We start from the raw sequence: 20,543 nt of genomic DNA on the forward strand, positions 1-20,543 counted from the left end.
AGGGAGGCTGGATGGATGACGTCCCAACAGGTCAGTATTTCGCCCCGCAACCCCGGCAATCTTCCATTATGTGGAGAGAGCCTGTCGTTACAGAGTAAAGTTCACAATAAATTACATTTTCCAATGTTGCTGTCACAGTAAGCAGTAAAAATTTGACAGATTTTGGCCTAGTCCATCTCCTCAAAAGCAATCCCTGGAAAGGATCTCTACAAATATATCAGCCATTCAGTGCTTTTGAAAATAAATCAACCCCTGAGAACCCCCCATGAGGAGATGGACTAATCCACATGTCAGAATTTTACAACCCATTGTGATAATGAAATATGAAAAAGTACCTTTATAGTGCATTGTACTTATAAATGAACTTTTTATACATATGCATACACATGCATTTTAAATGTTACTATTTTTTCGCAATAGTGGTCCTTAAGCAGACAAGTGGGTGGAAAGCATTACACACAAATATGAGTGAGTCTCCACAAATATAGTACATATGTGGGGAGCTGTACCTGAGATGATGTAAATTAAACCCCATGACAGTAAAACTGTGGTGGACTGCTCTGGCCCTATAGTGTGTTATCCTGCTCAGTTTGCCTTTGTTTTTGGTCGGAGTTGTTCTTTTCTGATTAGAATCACTGAATCTCTGCACTGCCATTTTTCTGTGCGGTTCTTGGTTATAATTGACAGACTGCTGTCTCTTACAAATTTCTCCCAAAACCAGCTTCTTTCAGTTGCTGAATTTGCAATGGATTTGTTTTATTTTCTTATGCTGCTCTCCGGGCAAAAATGTATTGAATCCAGATCCCCCCCCCCCCCAAATTTATTGTGGTCCCATAGGCCTCTGCAGAGATTCTGACAGTGTAGCGACTCACCTGTCCCAACTGGCGCTCTCCTCTATCAGACCGTATCGTTGTGTGTTCACTTCTTCATCCTCGCAGGGTGCCTCTCCTCCATGACATGGTGCATGTTATTACGTAGTATGCTGTTGGGTCACTGAGGAGATGCGGACAGTGGGGATGAAAGATGAAAATGCACAGAGCCACAAACTAGTCAAGGGGCGCACTAACTGGGACAGATGAGTCGCTACACTGCCAAAAATTTTGCAGGGGCTCCGAGGACCACAGTAAAGTTGGGGGGTAGCAGTTGGCTCGAGGACTTGGGGCTTTTGCAAAGTTTGCCACTGGAAGCACCAGACCTGCTCCCATCCAGGTCCTCCTGCATGTCACATAATGTCACATCAGTGGGAGCAGGTAACTGCATGGAGGAGGAAGAAAGCCTGGTGCAGAAGCAAGTACTATAACTTCTCTGTTGCACTATTATGCATAACAAGTGGGAAACGGGCTGTATTTACTGGAGGAGCATGTTCTGTATTGGAGGGGGGAAGAAGATGGAATCTCCCTGCCCTATGCTCCCTAGCGGGTGCTGTTGCTACTGCCCCTATTTTTAAACCCTTTGAATCTAGTTCATCCCCTTTCCCAAAATAGAGCAGGAATTTAAGAATATGTTTGTCAAAAGATGCTTAAATGCCTCAAGTTTGAACTTAGCAGGTCCACTGACTAAACTAATGGATAAGCATGCTCTCCTTGGCATATGAGAGCCTGCCTATCCATCCTTCTTGCCAGGTTGTCAGCACCACCCTCTCTATGACTATAGCAGGTAAAGGGTCCAAGTTTGAGTGACCGCTCAGGTACACCACCTCCTGCATGCTGATTGGGAGGGCTGCAGGGCTGCCAGTATAACTCCCCCCCCCCCCCCCCCGAACACCTTGCGTCTTGTGAAAACTTCTAGTAGCAGCAGTTAAAAAGCTTGCCGCTGTGTAGATCCAATTTTAGGATAGTTATTTAGGATCGTTTTATAATTTGAAAATTATTTACTACTCTTCTTGGAGGGATGATGGATCAAAAACATTTTTGCCTGGACAAAGGCTTTAAGGGGTTCATTTGGCTTTTAAAGTGTATGGCTTCTAAAGTGGACTTCTGCTGAAAAATGCCAAAGTGAGAAAGAGCCAGAACGACACTTATGACTGTCCCCCTCTTTTGTTTTACACAATGCAGCAGTGGCTGATTTCTGTATTAACCAGCAGGGAAGCACTGCGGCAGCTCTGGAATGCAACATACTATGGCTGGCACTGCACTACTTCTCTCTTCAGTTTTTCTATCTGTGATAGGTAGGCTAAGCAGCAGAGGTATTATTATTATTATTTATTGAATTTATAAAGCGCCAACATATTACGCAGCGCTGGACAATAAATATATACAATGATACAAGGATGACAGACATAAGGTTATACAACATAGAACAAAGTTAAACATGCAAATTGTTCAAAATACATGATCGTGTGATATGGGCTGGTTAGGTAGGCCCAGTAATACCAGTACAGGCTGTCATAGGACAGGAGCACACAATCCTGTAGATTACACTAGGGAGTGGAGGACCCTGCCAGAGGCTTACAATCTAAAGGGTGGGGTGGAAACACTAGGTGGGGCTGTTAAATACTCATTAGAGAGTTACTGTGCGGTAGGAGGTGGGTAGGCCATCCTAAAGAGGTAGGTTTTAAGGGCTTGCTTGAATGTGTTGAAAGAGGGAGCAAGTCTGATGGGTGGTGGAAGGGCATTCCAGAGGGTGGGGGCAGCCCTTGAGAAATCCTGCAGGCGGGCATGGGAGTGTGAAATGCGTGGGGTGGTGAGGCGAAGGTCGTTGGAGGATCGGAGGGGGCGACCTGGTGTATACCTGTGAACAAGCTCCGAGATGTAGGTAGGGCAGGTTTTGTGCACAGATTTATACGCCAGGCATAGAATCTTGAAAGTTATCCTGAAACGGATAGGGAGCCAGTGCAGGGATTCACAAAGGGGAGATGAGGATGCGGAGCGGTGCGAGGAATGGATGAGTCTTGCAGCCGCGTTCATCACTGATTGAAGGGGGGCAGTGCGTTTCAGGGGGAGGCCAGAAAGGAGGGAGCTACAGTAATCAAGGCGGGAGATGATTAGGGCATGGATGAGCAGTTTGGTCGTGTCTGGGGTTAAGAAGGGGCGGATCCAAATAACCACTATATTACCAACTGAAATTGTAAGGATAAATGGATGGATAAATGTGCAGATGCATGGATATATGTTGAAGTATAGAAGGCACTTATATGAATGTGTATGAAAGGTGAAATAAGAGTAATTGCTTTGCTTCTCAGCTTAGATATGTGACCTGTTTGTGCATGAGGCCTGTCCCCTCCATTGGCTTGGTCCGGCCCTGATGGCTCATGCATGGAGGGCATGCCCATAAAATAAGTGGGTGGTCGGAAAGGGATATTAACCACTTAATGTTAAGATGGGTAGGTGGAGTTTGTTTTTTGCTGGTGTTTGTGTTTTTTTTTGTTTTTTCTTACTTTCTTTTTTCTCTTTCTTACTATAATTAGTTTGACCTGAGCCACTGGTGGAATATTTGATATATTGTAGTGATGATGGAGTGAGGGAGGGGGGGAGGAGAGGAAAGAAAATCAAACTATGATGCAGACCTGAGACCCACGTATGATGGCTTCACAGCTGTCACATGGTCATATCTGGGTCACATACCGGCTGAGTTTGAAAAAGAAAAAAAAAAAAGAAGGGGCGGATCTTGGAGATATTACGGAGGTGGAAATTGCAGGCTCTGGTGATGTTTTGGATGTGTGGGATGAAGGAGAGGTCAGAGTCCAAGGTGACACCCAGACAGCGGGCCTGGGAGGTAGGGCGAATGGTTGTGTTGTCGATTGTGAGGTGGAAATCTGGGAGGGGTGCAGCAGCATGCGGTGGAAAGATCAGGAGCTCAGTTTTGTCTAGGTTAAGCTTCAGGAACCTAGCTGACATCCAGGAGGAAATTGCTGAGAGACACAAGGAGACCTTGTTTATGGTGGTGGATGAGAGATCAGGGGTATGGAGATGCAGAATCGCCTCCCACCAGCAGAAGACAATCTCTTAGCAGAAAACTGCCATGGCAGTTTTGCAGAAAGTGGGTGTGGCTAACCATGTAAACCTGGATTTTATTGCAAAGGGGTCATTTTTTTCCTGCTTCAGTACTATGTTATAACTTCTGCTGCCTGTGCTGATAGTGTTGGTCTTATTTTTACAGCGGAGGTCTGTTTTTAATTCTGCTCTGCATTTTGCAACAATGTTTGTTCAGTTTACTACCCTGTGTATTGAAAATGGTGGATCTCCACACCATGTGATGAAATACCGTATGACCTAGGCTAGCAAGAGAGTGCAGAGATTTATTATCACCCTAGGGCCCGTTCAGATCAGAAATGCGGATGGCCATGCGTGCGGAACGCGTGCGGACCGCAACGCGTACGAACGCATGGCCATCCGCGTTTGTGTGCGTTGCGTGGCTGATCCCATCACTGAAAAGTGAATGGGACAGCCACGCGTTTTTGCAAAATCTGCGTGCAGCATGCGTTCCCGGACCGCACAGGTCCGGAACGCATGCAGTGTGAACATCAGACATTGCACTGTATGCAATGTCTGATGTCGTGCGTTTTGGCCACCTGCACGCGTTTCCAAAACGCGGCTGGAAACGCGTGCAGTGTGAACGGGCAACACAGAGAGTGAAGGCCATCTTGAAATGTAAGGTCTGTTGTGTGGTCTTTAGGTTGTTAGGAGTAGGTTAAAGTGAAAATGACTTTAAAGAGTATGCACATGGCGTTTATGTGTGGCAACTTCCGGTAACTAGCCCGCCCCCATGTATACACATTACATACAGTAATGACGTGTGATCAGATCACTTCTTTTTACATTCATAAACAGGAAGCCAGTTATTGTGTGAACTAGCTGGTGGCACGGTAACACATCACTGGTGAATAAGCCCCTGTAAATTTAGTTCGCTCTCAGCCACATAGACCGGTCTATTGTTTTCTCCAGTAGTGCTATTCCCTGAGCAGCTTCTGATTTCTAACCCCAGCTACATCATTGCTTAGGATAATTTTTTATTGTAAGTGTGACAAAATAAAACCTGGTGCTTCATAATAAAATCTGTAGCATCTAATACCCCAGACACAGTGATGTTCTCAATGCATTCTCCTCAAAACACGCTCTGAAGCGGCGACTGAGCCTGACAAGAGGAATCGCTGATATCGTATCTCTGATCCTTATCCCTGTGCTACATCTAACAATTCTTCAAAGATCTGGCATGACTGGATGAGGCTGGCTGTGTGATGTATCACTCTTTTATGTTTTCTCTTTACAGCACTATTGTGCATGTGCGGCTCAGCACAGAGGGACAGATGCATGTTCTGTTAATGATGAATCGTGCTTTAATTAAAAGCAGTATATCATTTTTAAATCAGAGGCGCTGAAAACACTTAAAGTGTGTGAATAGCTTTCAAGACTATTTGCACATTTAAGGCGGCCGTACATCTCTCGACTTGGCGGCCGATCAACCATCCCATTCGATAATTACAGAATGAAAACCAATGCCACCAAGAGCATGCCAGATCAATGATGCAAACACTTCCGGGCCGAAATCAGTTGCATGTATCAATCGGACATGCTGCAAGATGTCAGGCCGTCGTGGTTGATCGGGTGTGTGGCGGTAAAGGCGAGCAATATCAGGACGAGCAACGAAAACCCCGGTGCTGCCCTCCTAGTGTATAAATGTGCCTCCCATGTGTGCATTTACACAGAACCTGTCCTGTGTCGCCCAACGCGTAGTGCCCATCTGTCTTTGGAATCCTCTGTTCTTCTATTAGCGGTATTCACACGTGTGACGTCACATGCTATATGCCAGTTGCGTGTATAGCGCTAATGGAAGAGCAGGGGATTCCAAAGATGGATTGGCACCGTGCAGTGGCGACACAGGACACGTAATGCATAAGTCCACACTTGGGAGGCCCTTTCGTTGCCAGAGAGTTGAAATAGTAGGTTTCAGGCCTTAGAGACGATGGGAATAGAGCGGCGCAGCCTGGTTGGGAGGCAACCAGAGGAGAGCCCGTATCAAAACTCTTAAGTGTGTTTCTATCTGAAGGAGCATTAGAGTACAATTTTGTATGGTCTTATGGAATTATAAGTACAAGTTGCAACATTAAAGAGACTGGGAGCTGAGGTATTCTGGTGTAAAGTGCATTTTTTTATTAGTCTAATAGTTGTCACACCAACTGGGTGAGTTTGTTCCCCGATGGGTGTCCCAGGCAGTGGTTTCCCTCATTAGATCTCAATGAAGCAATTGTCTATGGATTTTCAGATGTTGATTTGAAGTAGGCACTTGAACTACTACTATATATCATGATGGAATTTTTATTTGTGTTGATTGTAGGGGTACCACATTTATGCAGCCCTGAAGAGGTCATGACTCTTTAGCACCTCCTTCATTCTTGCCTTTTTAAAGACTAGCTCTGGGCATCACACCAATAATAGTGCCAAGTGTGCCTCACCAGTATCTATAATAATAATTTCCAAGCCATCCACTATGCGTATCCTTTTTTCCCAATACCCCATCTAACTCCCCCTTCCCCCCCCCCGCCCGCCCTGGCCTACTCTGATTGACCACATGTAATAAATAGCGGAGACACCGCCGCGCGGGCAAGCGGCAGGGCGGCTGTCTCCGCGTGCAAGCTGGCGGCGTTTTCCGCGCGGCAGCATGTCACTGGTTCTCCTGGTCCTTCTAGTGCACACAGATGGAGAGCTACGCGTGCATGCGCCAGACAGGACCTTTATGCCAGCAGAAGGGGAATCAGCTGATCAGGCCGATCAGCTGATCCCAGCTGGACTCCGGATTGGCTGAGTGGCTGGGGCGGCGCTGCGGAGCACTGCAAGTATATATAGGACTTGCTTCTCAGTTACAGGTTGTCTGTCGTTGCGAATACTTACGTGTGAGCACTCAGACCTCAGTCAGATCTTACAGTGTGTTAGAACCAGCTGGAGCTGGGAATTCACACTTAGCCAGATTCCGCTTTACCTCTATTGTATTATTGTACTGTTACTATCTAGACTAGTTCCCGGGTGTTGAGACCGAGGACCTCACACCTAAGTTTAGGAGCTGTGTTGCTACTGTTATTATTTAGACTAGTTCCCGGGTGTTGAGACCAAGGACCTCACACCTAAGATTAGGTCCTGTGTTGCTACTGTTATTATCTAGACTAGTTCCCGGGTGTTGAGACCAAGGACCTCACACCTAAGATTAGGTCCTGTGTTGCTACTGTTATTATCTAGACTAGTTCCCGGGTGTTGAGACCAAGGACCTCACACCTAAGTTTAGGAGCTGTGTTGCTACTGTTATTATTTAGACTGGTTCCCGGGTGTTGAGACCAAGGACCTCACACCTAACATTAGGAACTGTGTTGCTACAGTTATTATTTAGACTAGTTCCCGGGTGTTGAGACCAAGGACCTCACACCTCATACTGGGATTGTGCTATACGGTTACCTGTTATGATCCCTGGCTTGGCTGACCACTCTCCTGCCTACTGATTCGGGACCTTGCCTATCTGTCTACCCGTTGCCAATCTTGCCTGAACCCGGATACCGTATCAGTCTTCTGTTTATGTACTTTATCTGCCCGTGTGTTGCCGACTCGGCCTGTATGACCCTTCTGGCTGTCACTCGTCCCTTGGGTGAGCAGCCTCACTGTACTCCCTACGACACCAACCATCTAGGTGTCCATTTACTGTAAAGGCTACCTGCTCCACAGGAAGACCTCCTGCAGTCCAGTCAGAGGGCTCTAACCCATAGGAGTCCACTGGCTGCAGTACAGTCTGATTCCCAGCCCATCAGGGAATCCTTGGCTGCAGTACGGTCTGATTCCCAAATCCATCAGGGGATCCCTGGCTGCAGTACAGTCTCCATCTCTTCCTCGTAAAGAGGTTAGTTTCGACGTAGTCAGAGGCCACCTGCTCCTCAGGTGTCCACTGGCTGCAGTGCAGTCCAATTCCTTGCTCTTCAGGGAATTCTCGGCTGTAGTGGTGTCTGCATTTCCCGCTCCTCGGGAGATCACTTATCTTACTGTTGCACCAAACACTTACACTACATTAGGTGTCCTGTGTCAAGCTATACGTGTATTATTGGTGATTCTGCAGATCACCATATAATCAGGTATAGCATCTGTATTATTGGTGATACTGCAGATCACCAATAATCAGATATTCTCTGTGTGCTGACACCATTCGTTACACCACAGCTCGGTGTCGATCATCCCCTCTCCCACCAATCCTGCCCTCCTGTCCAGCCTTACTGTGATTGGCTGTGACACTGATAGTGTGGATGTGCATGCACACATGGCGTGTGCAATATGCCTGCGCAGCATTGACCTTGTCACCAGTAAGAGAAATAAATACTTCTGCCTTTGTGGTCTGACAATTCATCAGCATGAGGGGTGTCACTTACATTCTGTATTTATGCTGTGTCTGAAACCTTAAGCCCCAACTACACGATACAATTCTTTATACAATTCGATTACGATTCTATTTGCGATTCGATTAAATCCAACATGTCCGATCGGGATTCGATTAGATTTAATTCGATTTGCCATTGCAAAACAATGGCAAATCAAATTCAATCGAATCGAATCCTGATCGGATATGTCATATTTAATCGAATCGTAAATAGAGTCGTAATCGAATCGTAAATAGAATTGTATCGTGTAGATTGGGCTAGACCACAGGTGTTGATCTCCAGGCCTGGAGGGCCAGATCTATGCCAGATGATGCACCTATTGTCTCCACCCCCACCCTTTAGATTGTGAGCCTCTGGCAGGGCCCTCCTCCCTAGTGTTTCCAGCTTGATTATGCAATCTTACTGTCAATCACCCCTCTTGTGGACTAGAACAGTCTCTATTTTGACCTATGACACTGTATTGTTATCAAATCATTTGCATGATCTTGTTTTGTTGAGTTTCCTGTATGTTCTACTTTGTATGTTAGCCCATTTATCTATTGTGCTGCGCTGTGTAATATGTTGGCGCTTTATAAATACAATAAATAATAATAATAATGCCAGTGTTTAGGATGGACTGAGAAAGAGAGGAATGTGTTCTACCTGATGGACCACATCTTTACTGATTAAGGCCCATCAATTAATTTAAGCTGTGTCAAATATGTGCTAGGACCTTGGCCCTCCAAAGACCGGTTTGACATCCCTGCCTTAGAGGTATAGCTGAAGAAAGGTCACCCTACTGCTGCCCACCAAAGGCTCACAGTGTTTTGAATAATGTATAAATAGCATTTTAAATAATTACAGTTTTTAAAAATAAATCCGCGCTGATTATCTGTTTCTGATAACTGTTCTTCTATGTTCTTTTCCTGTTTCCTTCCATATGCACCACGCCAGAGAGTAGTCAGTTGCTCCTCTGCTCTCTCATTTGCATTGGTGCCCTTTCCCTGCCCTCTCCCAGTTTAATCATGGATAGAAGCCCCTGCACTGGGAGCTGACTGTCTCTTTTCATACTTGCAGATCAGGCAGGGCACAAAAGGGTGAGCTAACTTTAAGGGCTGCTTCACACATGGCAAACACTGTACTGTTTTGCGCATTGTAAATAGCGATATGTGGATCGATATGATGATTCCCTATGGGACTGTTCACACTCCAGTTTTGCAAAGTATCTGCACCCTCTGTTCCATTTAACTGACCGCATATTCCCGACCTGCACACTTTTTCTGGAAAGCATAAGCGATTCATTCAAAATCCAAATTTACTCCATAAAAGGCAATGGCAATGGAAATTTATTTTCTCACTTTCTTATTAGACAACATACTGGACATGTACATGACGTTTTGGTTTTTCTTCGGTTCCGGGAGGACACAGGAAGCATCCCACAGGACCCAGCAGCTGATGTAGCAGCAGAAGAAGTAGCAGGTCTGGTGCAGTACAGCTGGCAGAATGTCAGCACAGCAGCAGCACCCAGTGCATCACAACATCTTAAGAAAGATCCTGAAAGATCAGCTTCAAGGGCTTGTTCACACCTAGGACATTTTGCTGTTACCTTTCTTTAACACACCAACAGAAGAAAGGAGAACATACACTCAGTTGTTGTGTGGGCCACTACAACGCACCAGCACTCCAGAAGCTATGGACAATGAAGACCAAGAAAAGCCGTGTGCACTGAAAGTCGTGGTCAGCTCTATACTCCCTCCAACCCCCCGACCCACAGGTCATAACAAAAGTCCAGATAAAACACACCACAGCTAAGAGCAAAGAAGACTATGTGGAAAAATGGAGGAGTGAAATAAAACAGTCACAAAAGCTAGCCATATACCAGTCTCTACAAAGAGAATATAAAATGGCCCCATACCTGGAAAAGCTGCAAAACTCTCAAGAGAGGAAAATCCTGAGTGTCTACAGATTGAGTGCTCACAACCTCGAAATAGAGTCTGGGAGACACAGACAGACGTACAAACCCAGGGAGGAGAGACTATGCCAACACTGTGAGCAGAAGACCCTTGAGGATGAAAGCCACTTCCTGCTGCACTGCCCCAAATATACTGCAACCAGGGACACTTACTTTAAGAAATTGTTGGAACTATTCCCAGACTTTCTTACACTAGAAGATGAGAGAAAAAAATATATCCTACTAGGAGACGAGCAATCCACAGTGACAATCGCTGCACACTATGTCACAGCATGCCACAGACTGAGAGGAGCATAACGGAACTGTAAACCTAAAAAAAAAATGTCCACAGACTGCTTAGCCATTGTCCCCCTACCCCACCCCCTCCCATGTCCCCTATTTCCCCTTGCTTTGGCAATACCTGTAATGAATCTTGGTCATGCCAATAAAGCTATCTTTGATTTTGATTTGATTTTGGATAAGGAAGATTCGTTTTCTCAAATGATCTTTCCTGGAGATGGCAAACAGGGACTTTACATTTCCAATATTGCATATTTAAATATTCTATACTGTAGAACTGTACAACTGTATTTTCTCTACAGCCACTTGGACATTACTTTCCGAACCTGTCCCCCAGGACCCGCAACAGGGCATGCCTTAGTCCACTGCTCTGAAACAGGTTTTCCTCTGGCAAGGTATGCTCTGGTGATGGTCCTTGGAGGCCAGTACCCAAGTGTATTTTTGTATACAGGGTTTACAGAGCACTTTATTTTTACATTCGATAATGGTGTACAAGTTGCTTGAGGGGAAGTCAGTCACAAGCACACTGTGCACCGCTAGTGCAGGTTTGCATTGCAGTGCCCAAGTGTATTGTTACTCAATAGATGTTGAAAGAAAAACACATGACCTAAAGGCATGATTACCTAGTTCCTTCACTAAATTTTGGATTTAACTTGTATGGAAGGGTACTGTTTGCGAACGTCACCCACCAGAACAGTGATATTTTACTTTTCTGTAGGTCCACTGGATCTCCTCATTATCATTAAAGACAAAGTAATTTAAATATTAGGGGCCCGATCCAATTCACTTTTTCTCCTAAGTTTTCTCCTAGGTGATATTTTCTAACCTTATCAATAAAATGCTCCTTAAGCCACCTGCAAGCAAGAAAATACACTGAATAATTGTGACAGTACTTTTTCACCTACTTTTTGGTACTTTTTCAATTGCAGAGTGCTGATAAGTGGTTTTAAACAGAAGATGGAAATGATCTCCTAGGAGAAAACTTAGGAGAAAAAGTTTATTGGATCGGACCCTATATCTGTTAACAATTTGCTGGGGGTCTGACTGGAGGATGCAGAAAATAGTAGGGTGGGGAGGTATTTTAAAGTAAAACTGTAACAAAACAATAGCCCCTGGGTGGTACTCCAGAAGCCTCTGGTTGCTAATGAGCCTTCCCCCGTCCTCTCCTGCAGCCCTGATCCAGCTCTGGCTCCCCCGAAAATCTGCCTTCAAGGTTGTCAGCGGTGCGGGTTCCAGGATCGTAACAATCCTGTGAGCGCCTCGCACAGGGACACTTGCGGCCTTCGTACTGACTCGTACTGACGCAGAATCCGAGCCTGATCAGATCCGCTCTACTGCGCAGGCATGAGGTGTCTGCACCTAGGCAGTGGAGCGGATCTGATCAGGTTTGGCTGTATCTGCCTGAGCCCAAACAAAAGCTGCAAGTGTGTCTGTGTCTGCTCTCACATGATTGTTATGATCTAGGAGCCTGCACCACCAACAATTTTTGGGGGCTGCCAGCGCTGGAATGGGGCTATAGGAGAGGATGGGGAAGCGTCATTAGGATCCAGAGGCTTCTTCCTCCCGAGGTAAGTACCACCCAGGGGCACTTTTTTTCATTAGTGGTGCTCTTTAAAGCATATCTGAATTGGGACAAAAAGTGGATTCCTACTTACCTTACCTGAGGCTTCCTTCAGCCCCCTGTAGTCTGCCATGTCCCTCTTTGTTTCCACCAAAGTGCTGCTGTCTTCTCCAAAAGATCTGCGATTGAAGGTCTAGTAGCATCTACTGGATTCTGCTGTTCTCAAAAGGATTGTACTGTACAAGCACAGAATGCAATAGCTGTGACTAGAGCTAGAACACAACAGCTGCAACTAGAGCTGTAGTTGTCGATATTTAGAAGGGGGCAGTGGCACATAGGAGGGGACCTGATGGACACCAAGTGGCCTGACAGACTACAGGAAAAAGCCCCATGCAAGTAAAAATCCAATTTTTTTGTCCCAATTCATGCGTGCTTTAAAGGGGTTGTTTGCCATAAACCAATCTTCAGAAAAGCAGAGGAAAGGACTGCAAAGTGGTCACTCGAGTGCCACTTGCACACTAAAATAAATATATTCTCTAAGATTTTTTTTTAAATTAGTGATACACAATGAGGAGGGGAAAGAGTTAAGCTATACTGGTTTTAGCTTGGTCTGTAATTGAGATGCGAGAAATATTATATTTGGTTCACACACCCTTCGTGATATCTATAGAAAAATGTGTAGAGTGTCATGTAGATAAATTTAATTGTAAAAATAGACACCTGCCTGCTAAAAGAAGAGTGTGGTTGCCAATATTTTTGAAATGCTATCTGTAAAGCCAACCCGTTGCATGTTTTAGGCCATGGTTGGTGCCATGTGCTATTGCTGATACTCCTGAGACCTCCTAAAGGGTGAACTGTATGTGTTTATTCAAGAATCAGATCCTCCAGTGGTATAGAAATAGCCTGTGACCTCATGTGACCCCTGGAAGCATGACATGTTTCTGTGACACTCCAAGTTGATGGGTCTTCCTTGAAAATTGGGGTCTCCAGTGTGTCACATACTATTAATAGCAATGACCGTTGGTATCATGGTTTGAAAAGAATTGTGTTTATTTTATAATCTTATAACTGGCAGAACTTATTAATTGAGGAGAAAAAAAGTGGTTAAAAAGCCTTTTATAAAGTCTAGACTTAAAGCTTATAAAAATATATTAAAAAGTTTCCACTAACATGGCTATTTTTATGCATGTGAGAGAAACTTGTATGTAAATGGGGCAGTTTCAGCATAGTGAGCTTGGCTTCTGCTCCGCCTACTCAGTGTATTGAATAAGCTCTGCTTTGCACTAGTACCACCCACAGTGCTCAGGTTTTTTTCTTAAAGGGGAACTGAAGAGAGAGGTATATGGAGGCTGCCATGTTTATTTCCTTTAAAGCAATACCAGTTGCCTGGCAGCCCTGCTGATCCTCTGCCTCTAATACTATTAGTCATAGCCCCTGAACAAGCATGCAGCAGATCATATGTTTCAGACTTTAAAGTCAGATCTAACAAGACTAGCTGCATGCTTGTTTCTGGTGTTATTCAGATACTACTGCAGAGAAATAGACCAGCAGGGCTGCCAGGCAACTGGTATTGATTACTGATAACTATGGCAGCCTCCGTATACCTCTTACTTCAGTTCCCCTTTAAGGTCCCCCTGACCTCATTTATAAATAAAATGATTTTAATGCTTTTTTTATTAACTGTGTTGTGTGATAAATCACAGCATTATTCTCCCGCTTTAGAGCCCCCCTGTCCCCCACTCTGCTCATCTGTAAAGCATAGCTCGCTGATGGGCAGGGAGGAAGTGTCAATACTTCCTCCTCTCTGCTCGTCATCAGGAACAACCCCTCCACTCGCCGCTATTAGTTCCTATCTGCACAGTGCACTGGGGAGCTGCGCTGTGTGCAGTCTTTAGATAATTTAGCTCAGAACGATAGTGTACTAATAGCTGTATTAGTACGGGCAGAGAGGCGGAAGTACTGACACTTCCTCCCCGCCCATCATCGACATTCTGCTAAAGTCGAATATTTTGGCTGAGCAAAACGGGGGATGGGGGGGGGGTGCTACAGGGGAAGGAAGGTGCTTTGCGCACGGCAGATCGCGTGATAACTGCTGTGATAGCAGGTATCACGCTTTAGTGAATCAAGCCCCATGTGTGTCTGTATGTGTGAAAACATGCAGGTTTTATCACAAATGCTAATGTAATTGATAGAGAAAATGTCTGCAGTGCTTCACATTTTGCAGGGGGGGCTAGTTGTTTCTAGTTACGCCCCTGCTAGTGCTGGGACCCTCTGAACCTCACTGACAAAATGCTTGTTGAAGAGTGTGCGTTACCACGCTCCAGTCCATGAATGAATGCAGCTGCACTGCGCAGGATACCAGGGGCCTGATTCACAAAGCGGTGCAAAGTGTTTGCACGCCAGTGAAAAGCCGTTTATCACGCCTAAACTCAGTTTAGGCATGATAAGAAGAAACTCGCGCGAATTGTCCGCGCGCAAAGGCGAACGGTGCAGTGCGCGCGATGTGCCCATTAAACCCTATGGGCGCTGCATGCGGAGTTGCACGATTGCGCACGCAAAACTTTGCGCGCGGGACTTTGCGCGCGATAAAGAGCACAAAGCGGTGCTAACTAAGCGGTGCAAAGCTTATCATGCCTAAAGTCTTTTAGGCGTGATAACTGAGTTATCACCGCTTTGTGAATCAGGCCCCTTGTGTCTGCGCAGTAGCACAGAACAGAGTGGGTTCAGCATTTTCCGCCTGCAAGGCATCCTGTGGCTGTGCATTGCATTTGTTTTTTGTTTTGTTTGTTTGTTCTTTTACAATATGTATTTATACATTATGTTCCCATTGTATAATCTTTCCTCACCCTGATTTACATTCTTACATTTATCACTGGTGGTGACATACTGCTGGCAAGGTTCATCACTGTGGAATGTTTGCTGTTTGTGTGTTCTGAAGTAAGTAGAAACAAAACTTGGTCTCCCAGAATGCTCTGGTTCTGAAGTGCTATGTGACATTATAGCCTAAGCCAACCATCACTGGGAGGACAGGGTTACATACTAATATACAGCAATCTATAGGGGTAGAGGACAGGGTTACATACCAATATACGGCAATACATAGGGGTAGAGGTAATCTGGCTAACCTATACTGTACTAGGGGAGGTGGGAGAGGTCATCTGGTTACCCTAAACTGTACCGGGGGTACTGGCGATGTATACTTCACTGGTACGGTGGGGCGAAAGGTCACTCGGAGACCTACTGTACTGGGGGGGGGGGGGGGAAGGTCAACGAGCATCTCTATTGAAGGGGGAGTTACAGAAAGGGGGCTACCTATACTGAAGGGGGGCAGATGAGGTGCTACCTAGTGGGGGTGGGGGATCTGGCTACCTATACAGGGGGGATGGGCATCTAGCTCCCTAATACTCATATCTAGGGGCAGTAAAAAGAAAAGTTAGGTATCCGGGCAGGAACACCTGCTTCTTCAGAGGCAACTTGTTGCCTCTGAAGAAGCAGGTGTTCCTGCGAAACGGCTGTCAGGCCGACTGTACATATCGTTATCTGGAATTCCAGGTGGATGTAATAGAAGGTGTGATTTAAGCATTACTGCTGGCTGGTGCCCGGATACCTAACTTTTCTTTTTACTGGTCATATTGCTGTCTGCTGATCCGGAGGCACGGATTGTCCACCTGCTACCCCCTGGATCTGCCTGTCTATGCATCTAGTGCCAACCTATCTTTGCACTTTTCTACTTTGTTCATATCTAGGGGCACATGGTTACTTAATTATTTTTTCTTGAGGCGCCTGACTACTTCATTCTTTTATCTAGAGGCATGTTACTGTTTGTTTTGTCTAGATAGTTGTGACTACTTAATTCTCTTATCCGTGGACGTGACGCTTCTTAATAATTTTTTTTATCTTTGGCACCTAGTTACTGTATTATTTTATCTGGAGGCATGCACCTACAGTATGTGATTCTTTTATCCTGAGGCATGTGACTACTAAGGTCCGGTATTTATCGGCATGTGAATAGACAGTTATTTTATCTGGAAGCGTGTGACCACTTAAAGGTCTACTGCAGGGGGGTGGGGTGAAAAAGAGTTGAACTTACCCGGGGCTTCTAATGGTCTCCCACAGACGTCCTGTGCCCGCGCAGCCAGTCACCGTTGCTTCAGTCCCCGCCTCCGGTTCACTTCTGGAATTTCCGATTTTAAAGTCGGAAAACCACTGTACCTGCCTGGCCGCGCCCTTGTTCCCGCTGACGTCACCAGGAGTGTATTGCGCAGGCCCGGTAGGAGGACACTGCCGTGCAGGTGCAGTGATTTTACGACTTTAAAGCTGGAAATTCCAGAAGTGAACTGGAGGCGGGGAATGGAGCATCAGTGAGTGGCTGTGCGGGCACAGGACATCTGCGGGGGACCATTTGAAGCCCCGGGTAAGTTCAACTCCTTTCCCCCCTAGCCCTCTACAGTAGTCCATTAATTCTTAAATCTTGCTGCACATGGCTACTTAATTATTGTGTCTAGGGATGCAATGGCTACTTATTTTTTGTATCCAGGGAGTATAAAGCCTACTAAGTTATGTAATCTGGGAACTCAGCTGCTCTTGCTGGGAAAAAAGTGTGCATCAATTGTTTGTGTCTGGGGTGGGGGGTGTTCTGTTTAATCAGAGGGTGGCTGGTCATAGTGGACCTTGGGTGGCGAAAAGTACAAATGCAGCCCTTGATTTTTTTTCCCCTTGTGCAGGGTGTACTTTAAGTAAAAGATTTTGTTTTCTTTAACAGCTCCCTTGGTGAATGCTTCTCCAGGCATCGAAGTAACATCATCAGTTCAAAAAGTACCTTCAAAGACTGGTCTGTGGGTGTCCATTGTAGGTTCACCATCTAGAGGGACTTTACCCTGGGAGATCATCACTGATCCCCCCATCCAGTGTCAAGATCTCAGTGCAAAGCTGCTGTATTCTGGAATTGCATGTCTTCCAGGTGTGTATTAATTGTTGTCCATAGGTGTACACACATAACAATCACAAGTGACTAATATTCAGTTCCTAAACATCTCCCCTAACCTAAGATGTAGAGCATACCTGAGCATATCTTTGAAAGAAATAAAACACTTCAAATACCTCAATGGTCAAAATTGCGGTGACATGACTTGGACTGACCCAAGTGAAGCTTCAGTTGCTGCCCTAACAATCTGATGCAAAACAAGGGCAGCAGTTGCTTAGAGCAACCAATCACAAAATCCTCGATCTGGCCATGTGCTCAATTTTTGTACATACTTTTCCAAATATTTCCTTGTATTGCATTCTGTCCCAAGATTCTACAAAAACACCTTAATGGAAACACCCGAGAGAAAAAAAAAACAAGATATATTTACCTGGGGCTTCCTCCAGCCCCTGGAGCCCATATGTCCCTTGCAGCAGCTCCAGTGTCCCAGGGTCCCCTCCATTGCAGATGCCGACCTTACTAGGTCGGCATCTTCTGCGATTGTGTGAGTGCGCAACCGTGCCACTCGTGGTCACACTCCAGTGGCCGGGAGTGTGCTGCGCAGGTGCAGTAGTTCTGCGCCTGTGCAGAACGATTCAGGCCACGGAAGTGCAATCGCGACCAGCGCACTCACACAGGCGTAGAACGGAGGGGACCCCAGATACTGGAGCTGCGGAAAGGGATGTATCGGTTGCCAGGGGCTGGAGGAAGCCCCAGGTAACTAGATACCGTAATTTTTTTCCCTCTGACCTGTCCTTTAAACCTTCATAGCTCAAATAATAAAAACATTATGTTCCCTGGCGTATATTCTGTGATTCGTAGCTGCAAATACGGTAATTAATATATTATCTACCTTCCCTAAGAAGAAAAACAAAAGTTCGCTTTCTTAAAACAGAAAGAATTTGCGATAATTCAGGTTGGAGTGAGCTTGAGATGTCTCCCAGAGCATCACTGCTGAATATATGCAAATTAACCATTGTACCCTTATAAGCTAAACACACCTCCAGAACCGCTGGAATGCAATGATGTGTCAGCTTGTTAATTTGTACAGAGCCATAATAATCCAACATGCATACGGACTGTTTCAGATTGTTTGATCCTCATCAGTGCATGGCATGGATTAATTTGGCTCTATGCAGTAGGGCTTGTAACACCGAGAGGTACAGACTAACCAGCAAGCTCATGGTGACCCAGAACACATTGGAGTGTGTAAGGGACTACAATGGTCCTAAAAGCCCCCTTACTAAGATGTTAAGAAAAACAAAAGTTTGCTTTCTTAAAACAGATAGAATTTGCGATAATTCAGGTTGGAGTGAACTTGAGATGTCTCCCAGAGCATCACTGCTGAATATATGCAAATTAATAATTAAGAAGAAGAGTCTTCTGAGGCATTACTGCAAATAATTAAGGTATTGTCTATCTTCTCTAAGAAGAGTCTACAGAGGTAGTCTAGTTTAGGAAACCAGCAGGAAACCTCGTAGGGAACAGTTCTCCAGTTACAGCACCCTCTACAGCAGGAAACATTGTGATTGGATAAAATGTGTAGGTGTAGTTTACTATAACTTATCAGGAACCTAGCAGTTCGAGCAGGTGCTGTCCACCCAAACACGTTAGTGGAGTTTCTCTATGAGGTTTCCTGCTGCGTCCCCTAAACTAGACTAGTGTCGAGTCTTCGGTTAGGCAGTACTGCAAATAATGAAGGTATCATCTATCTCCTCTAAAGGCGCGAACACACGCCATACTGTAGCGAACGACGGGTCCGTCAGACTCTCCGGCTGGGCGGACGCTCTGCCGACAGAAGCACGTGTGTACACACCATCCGCAGACTGATAAGACTGTTTCTGACAGATCCGCTGTCTTATCAGTCTGCCGACAGTGTGTACACACGTGCTTCTGTCGGCAGAACGTCCACCCAGTGGGAGGGTCTGACGGACCTGTCGTTTGCTACAGTATGGCGTGTGATGCATTACTGCAAATAATGAAGACATGTATCTTCTCTAAGAAGAGTCTCCTGTAAGGCAGTGCTGCAAATAATGAAGCTATTATCTATCTTCTCTAAGAAGAGTCTTCTGTGATGCACTACAGCAAATCATGCAGACAATAATTATCTTTCCTAAGAAGAGTCTTCTTCTGTGCATATTTTCAAACATAGAAGACAGTAATGTTAAACTCAGTGTCCAAGTTATTCAATATCAGGGATCAAGGATGTCAAATGTGCACGTCAATTTGTATTTTAGTCTTTTCTCTGAAGGCACTTGTGCCTTAGGACCTTGTCATGGCATGACTGTGCCTTAGGACCTTGTCATGGCATGACTGTGCCTCTCACACTGATCTGACAGCTGTCCAGCCAGCCTTTTACAGTTTACAAGTAACTGGAGTGGAATGAATACAAAGGCCACCAATGTTACTCTGCTTAAAATGTTTTTAGAGAAACTCCGACCAAGAATTTAACTTTATCCCAATCAGTAGCTGATACCCCCTTTTACATGAGAAATCTATTCCTTTTCACAAACAGACCATCAGGGGGCGCTGTATGACTGATATTGTGGTGAAACCCCTCCCACAAGAAACTCTGAGGACCATGGTACTCCTGGCAGTTTCCTGTCTGTGAACCTTGTTGCATTGTGGGAAATAGCTTCCAACTGCCAAAAAAGCATGCAGAAGCTACATCACCTGCCAACAGTAAAAATGTCACCATGTAATAAATGTCAAAATCTAAATCAGGGATTTAAAAGATTTTACAATGGGCAAACACTGACTAAATCATTTATACATAATTATTGTAAAAAAGAAGCAGTTTTTTTATTACATTATTTTCAGTGGAGTTCCTCTTTAAAAGTCCTGATCAATAATGAATTATGCTCACATTTTTGATCTTCCCTTCATTTTGAAGTGTACCTGAGAAGGTACACTGTGCCTGATTTATACTTACCTGGGGCTCCCGCTAGCTCCATGTGGACTGTGGGCTCCCATGCCGTCCTCCCCACCGCTCTGTTCTCCTGTGAAAAGCTCTACTTTGGCCAATTGGTGCTCTTATGCGCATGTGTGGGCTAACTGCGTGGCCCCATGGTTCAGAGTGTTCTGCGCAGGTGCCAAATGCTCCCAGTGATGGGGGGCGCTCGCACGGCTGGCCCGCACATTCACAGAACAGCTTTGCTGGCCAGACTATTGGAGCTTTCTGCAGGACAGCGGAGTGGCCAGGGAGGAGGACAAGAGAGCCCATGGTCCGCATGGTGATGGAGGAAGCCCCAGGTAACTGTAAGGGCCTGTTTCCACTACGCGCAGATTGGATGCAGAATAACTGACTCCAATGAATGCCTATGGGCCTGTTTCCACTATACGTGATTTTTCTGATGCAGATTTTCCCATAGGCATTCATTGGAGTCAGTTTTTCTGCATCTATTCTGCATCCAATCTGCGTGTAGTGGAAACAGGTCCTAAA

General features: G+C 45.4%; 1 protein-coding gene across 6 annotated transcripts in view; it reads left to right on the forward strand.

Annotated features, from left to right (window-relative positions):
* The window catches only part of KIAA1755 (KIAA1755 ortholog), a 157,180-nt gene that overhangs the window by 31,215 nt on the left and 105,422 nt on the right, over positions 1-20,543 (forward strand). For all 6 annotated transcript variants that reach the window (XM_068263368.1, XM_068263365.1, XM_068263364.1 and 3 more), the window contains exon 3: positions 16,901-17,098. In XM_068263368.1, coding sequence (XP_068119469.1) covers positions 16,901-17,098 — 198 coding nt within the window. The remainder of the gene's footprint in view (positions 1-16,900; positions 17,099-20,543) is intronic.

The sequence above is a fragment of the Hyperolius riggenbachi genome, chromosome 12 (genome assembly GCF_040937935.1).
Source record: "Hyperolius riggenbachi isolate aHypRig1 chromosome 12, aHypRig1.pri, whole genome shotgun sequence".
Taxonomy (NCBI): domain Eukaryota; kingdom Metazoa; phylum Chordata; class Amphibia; order Anura; family Hyperoliidae; genus Hyperolius; species Hyperolius riggenbachi.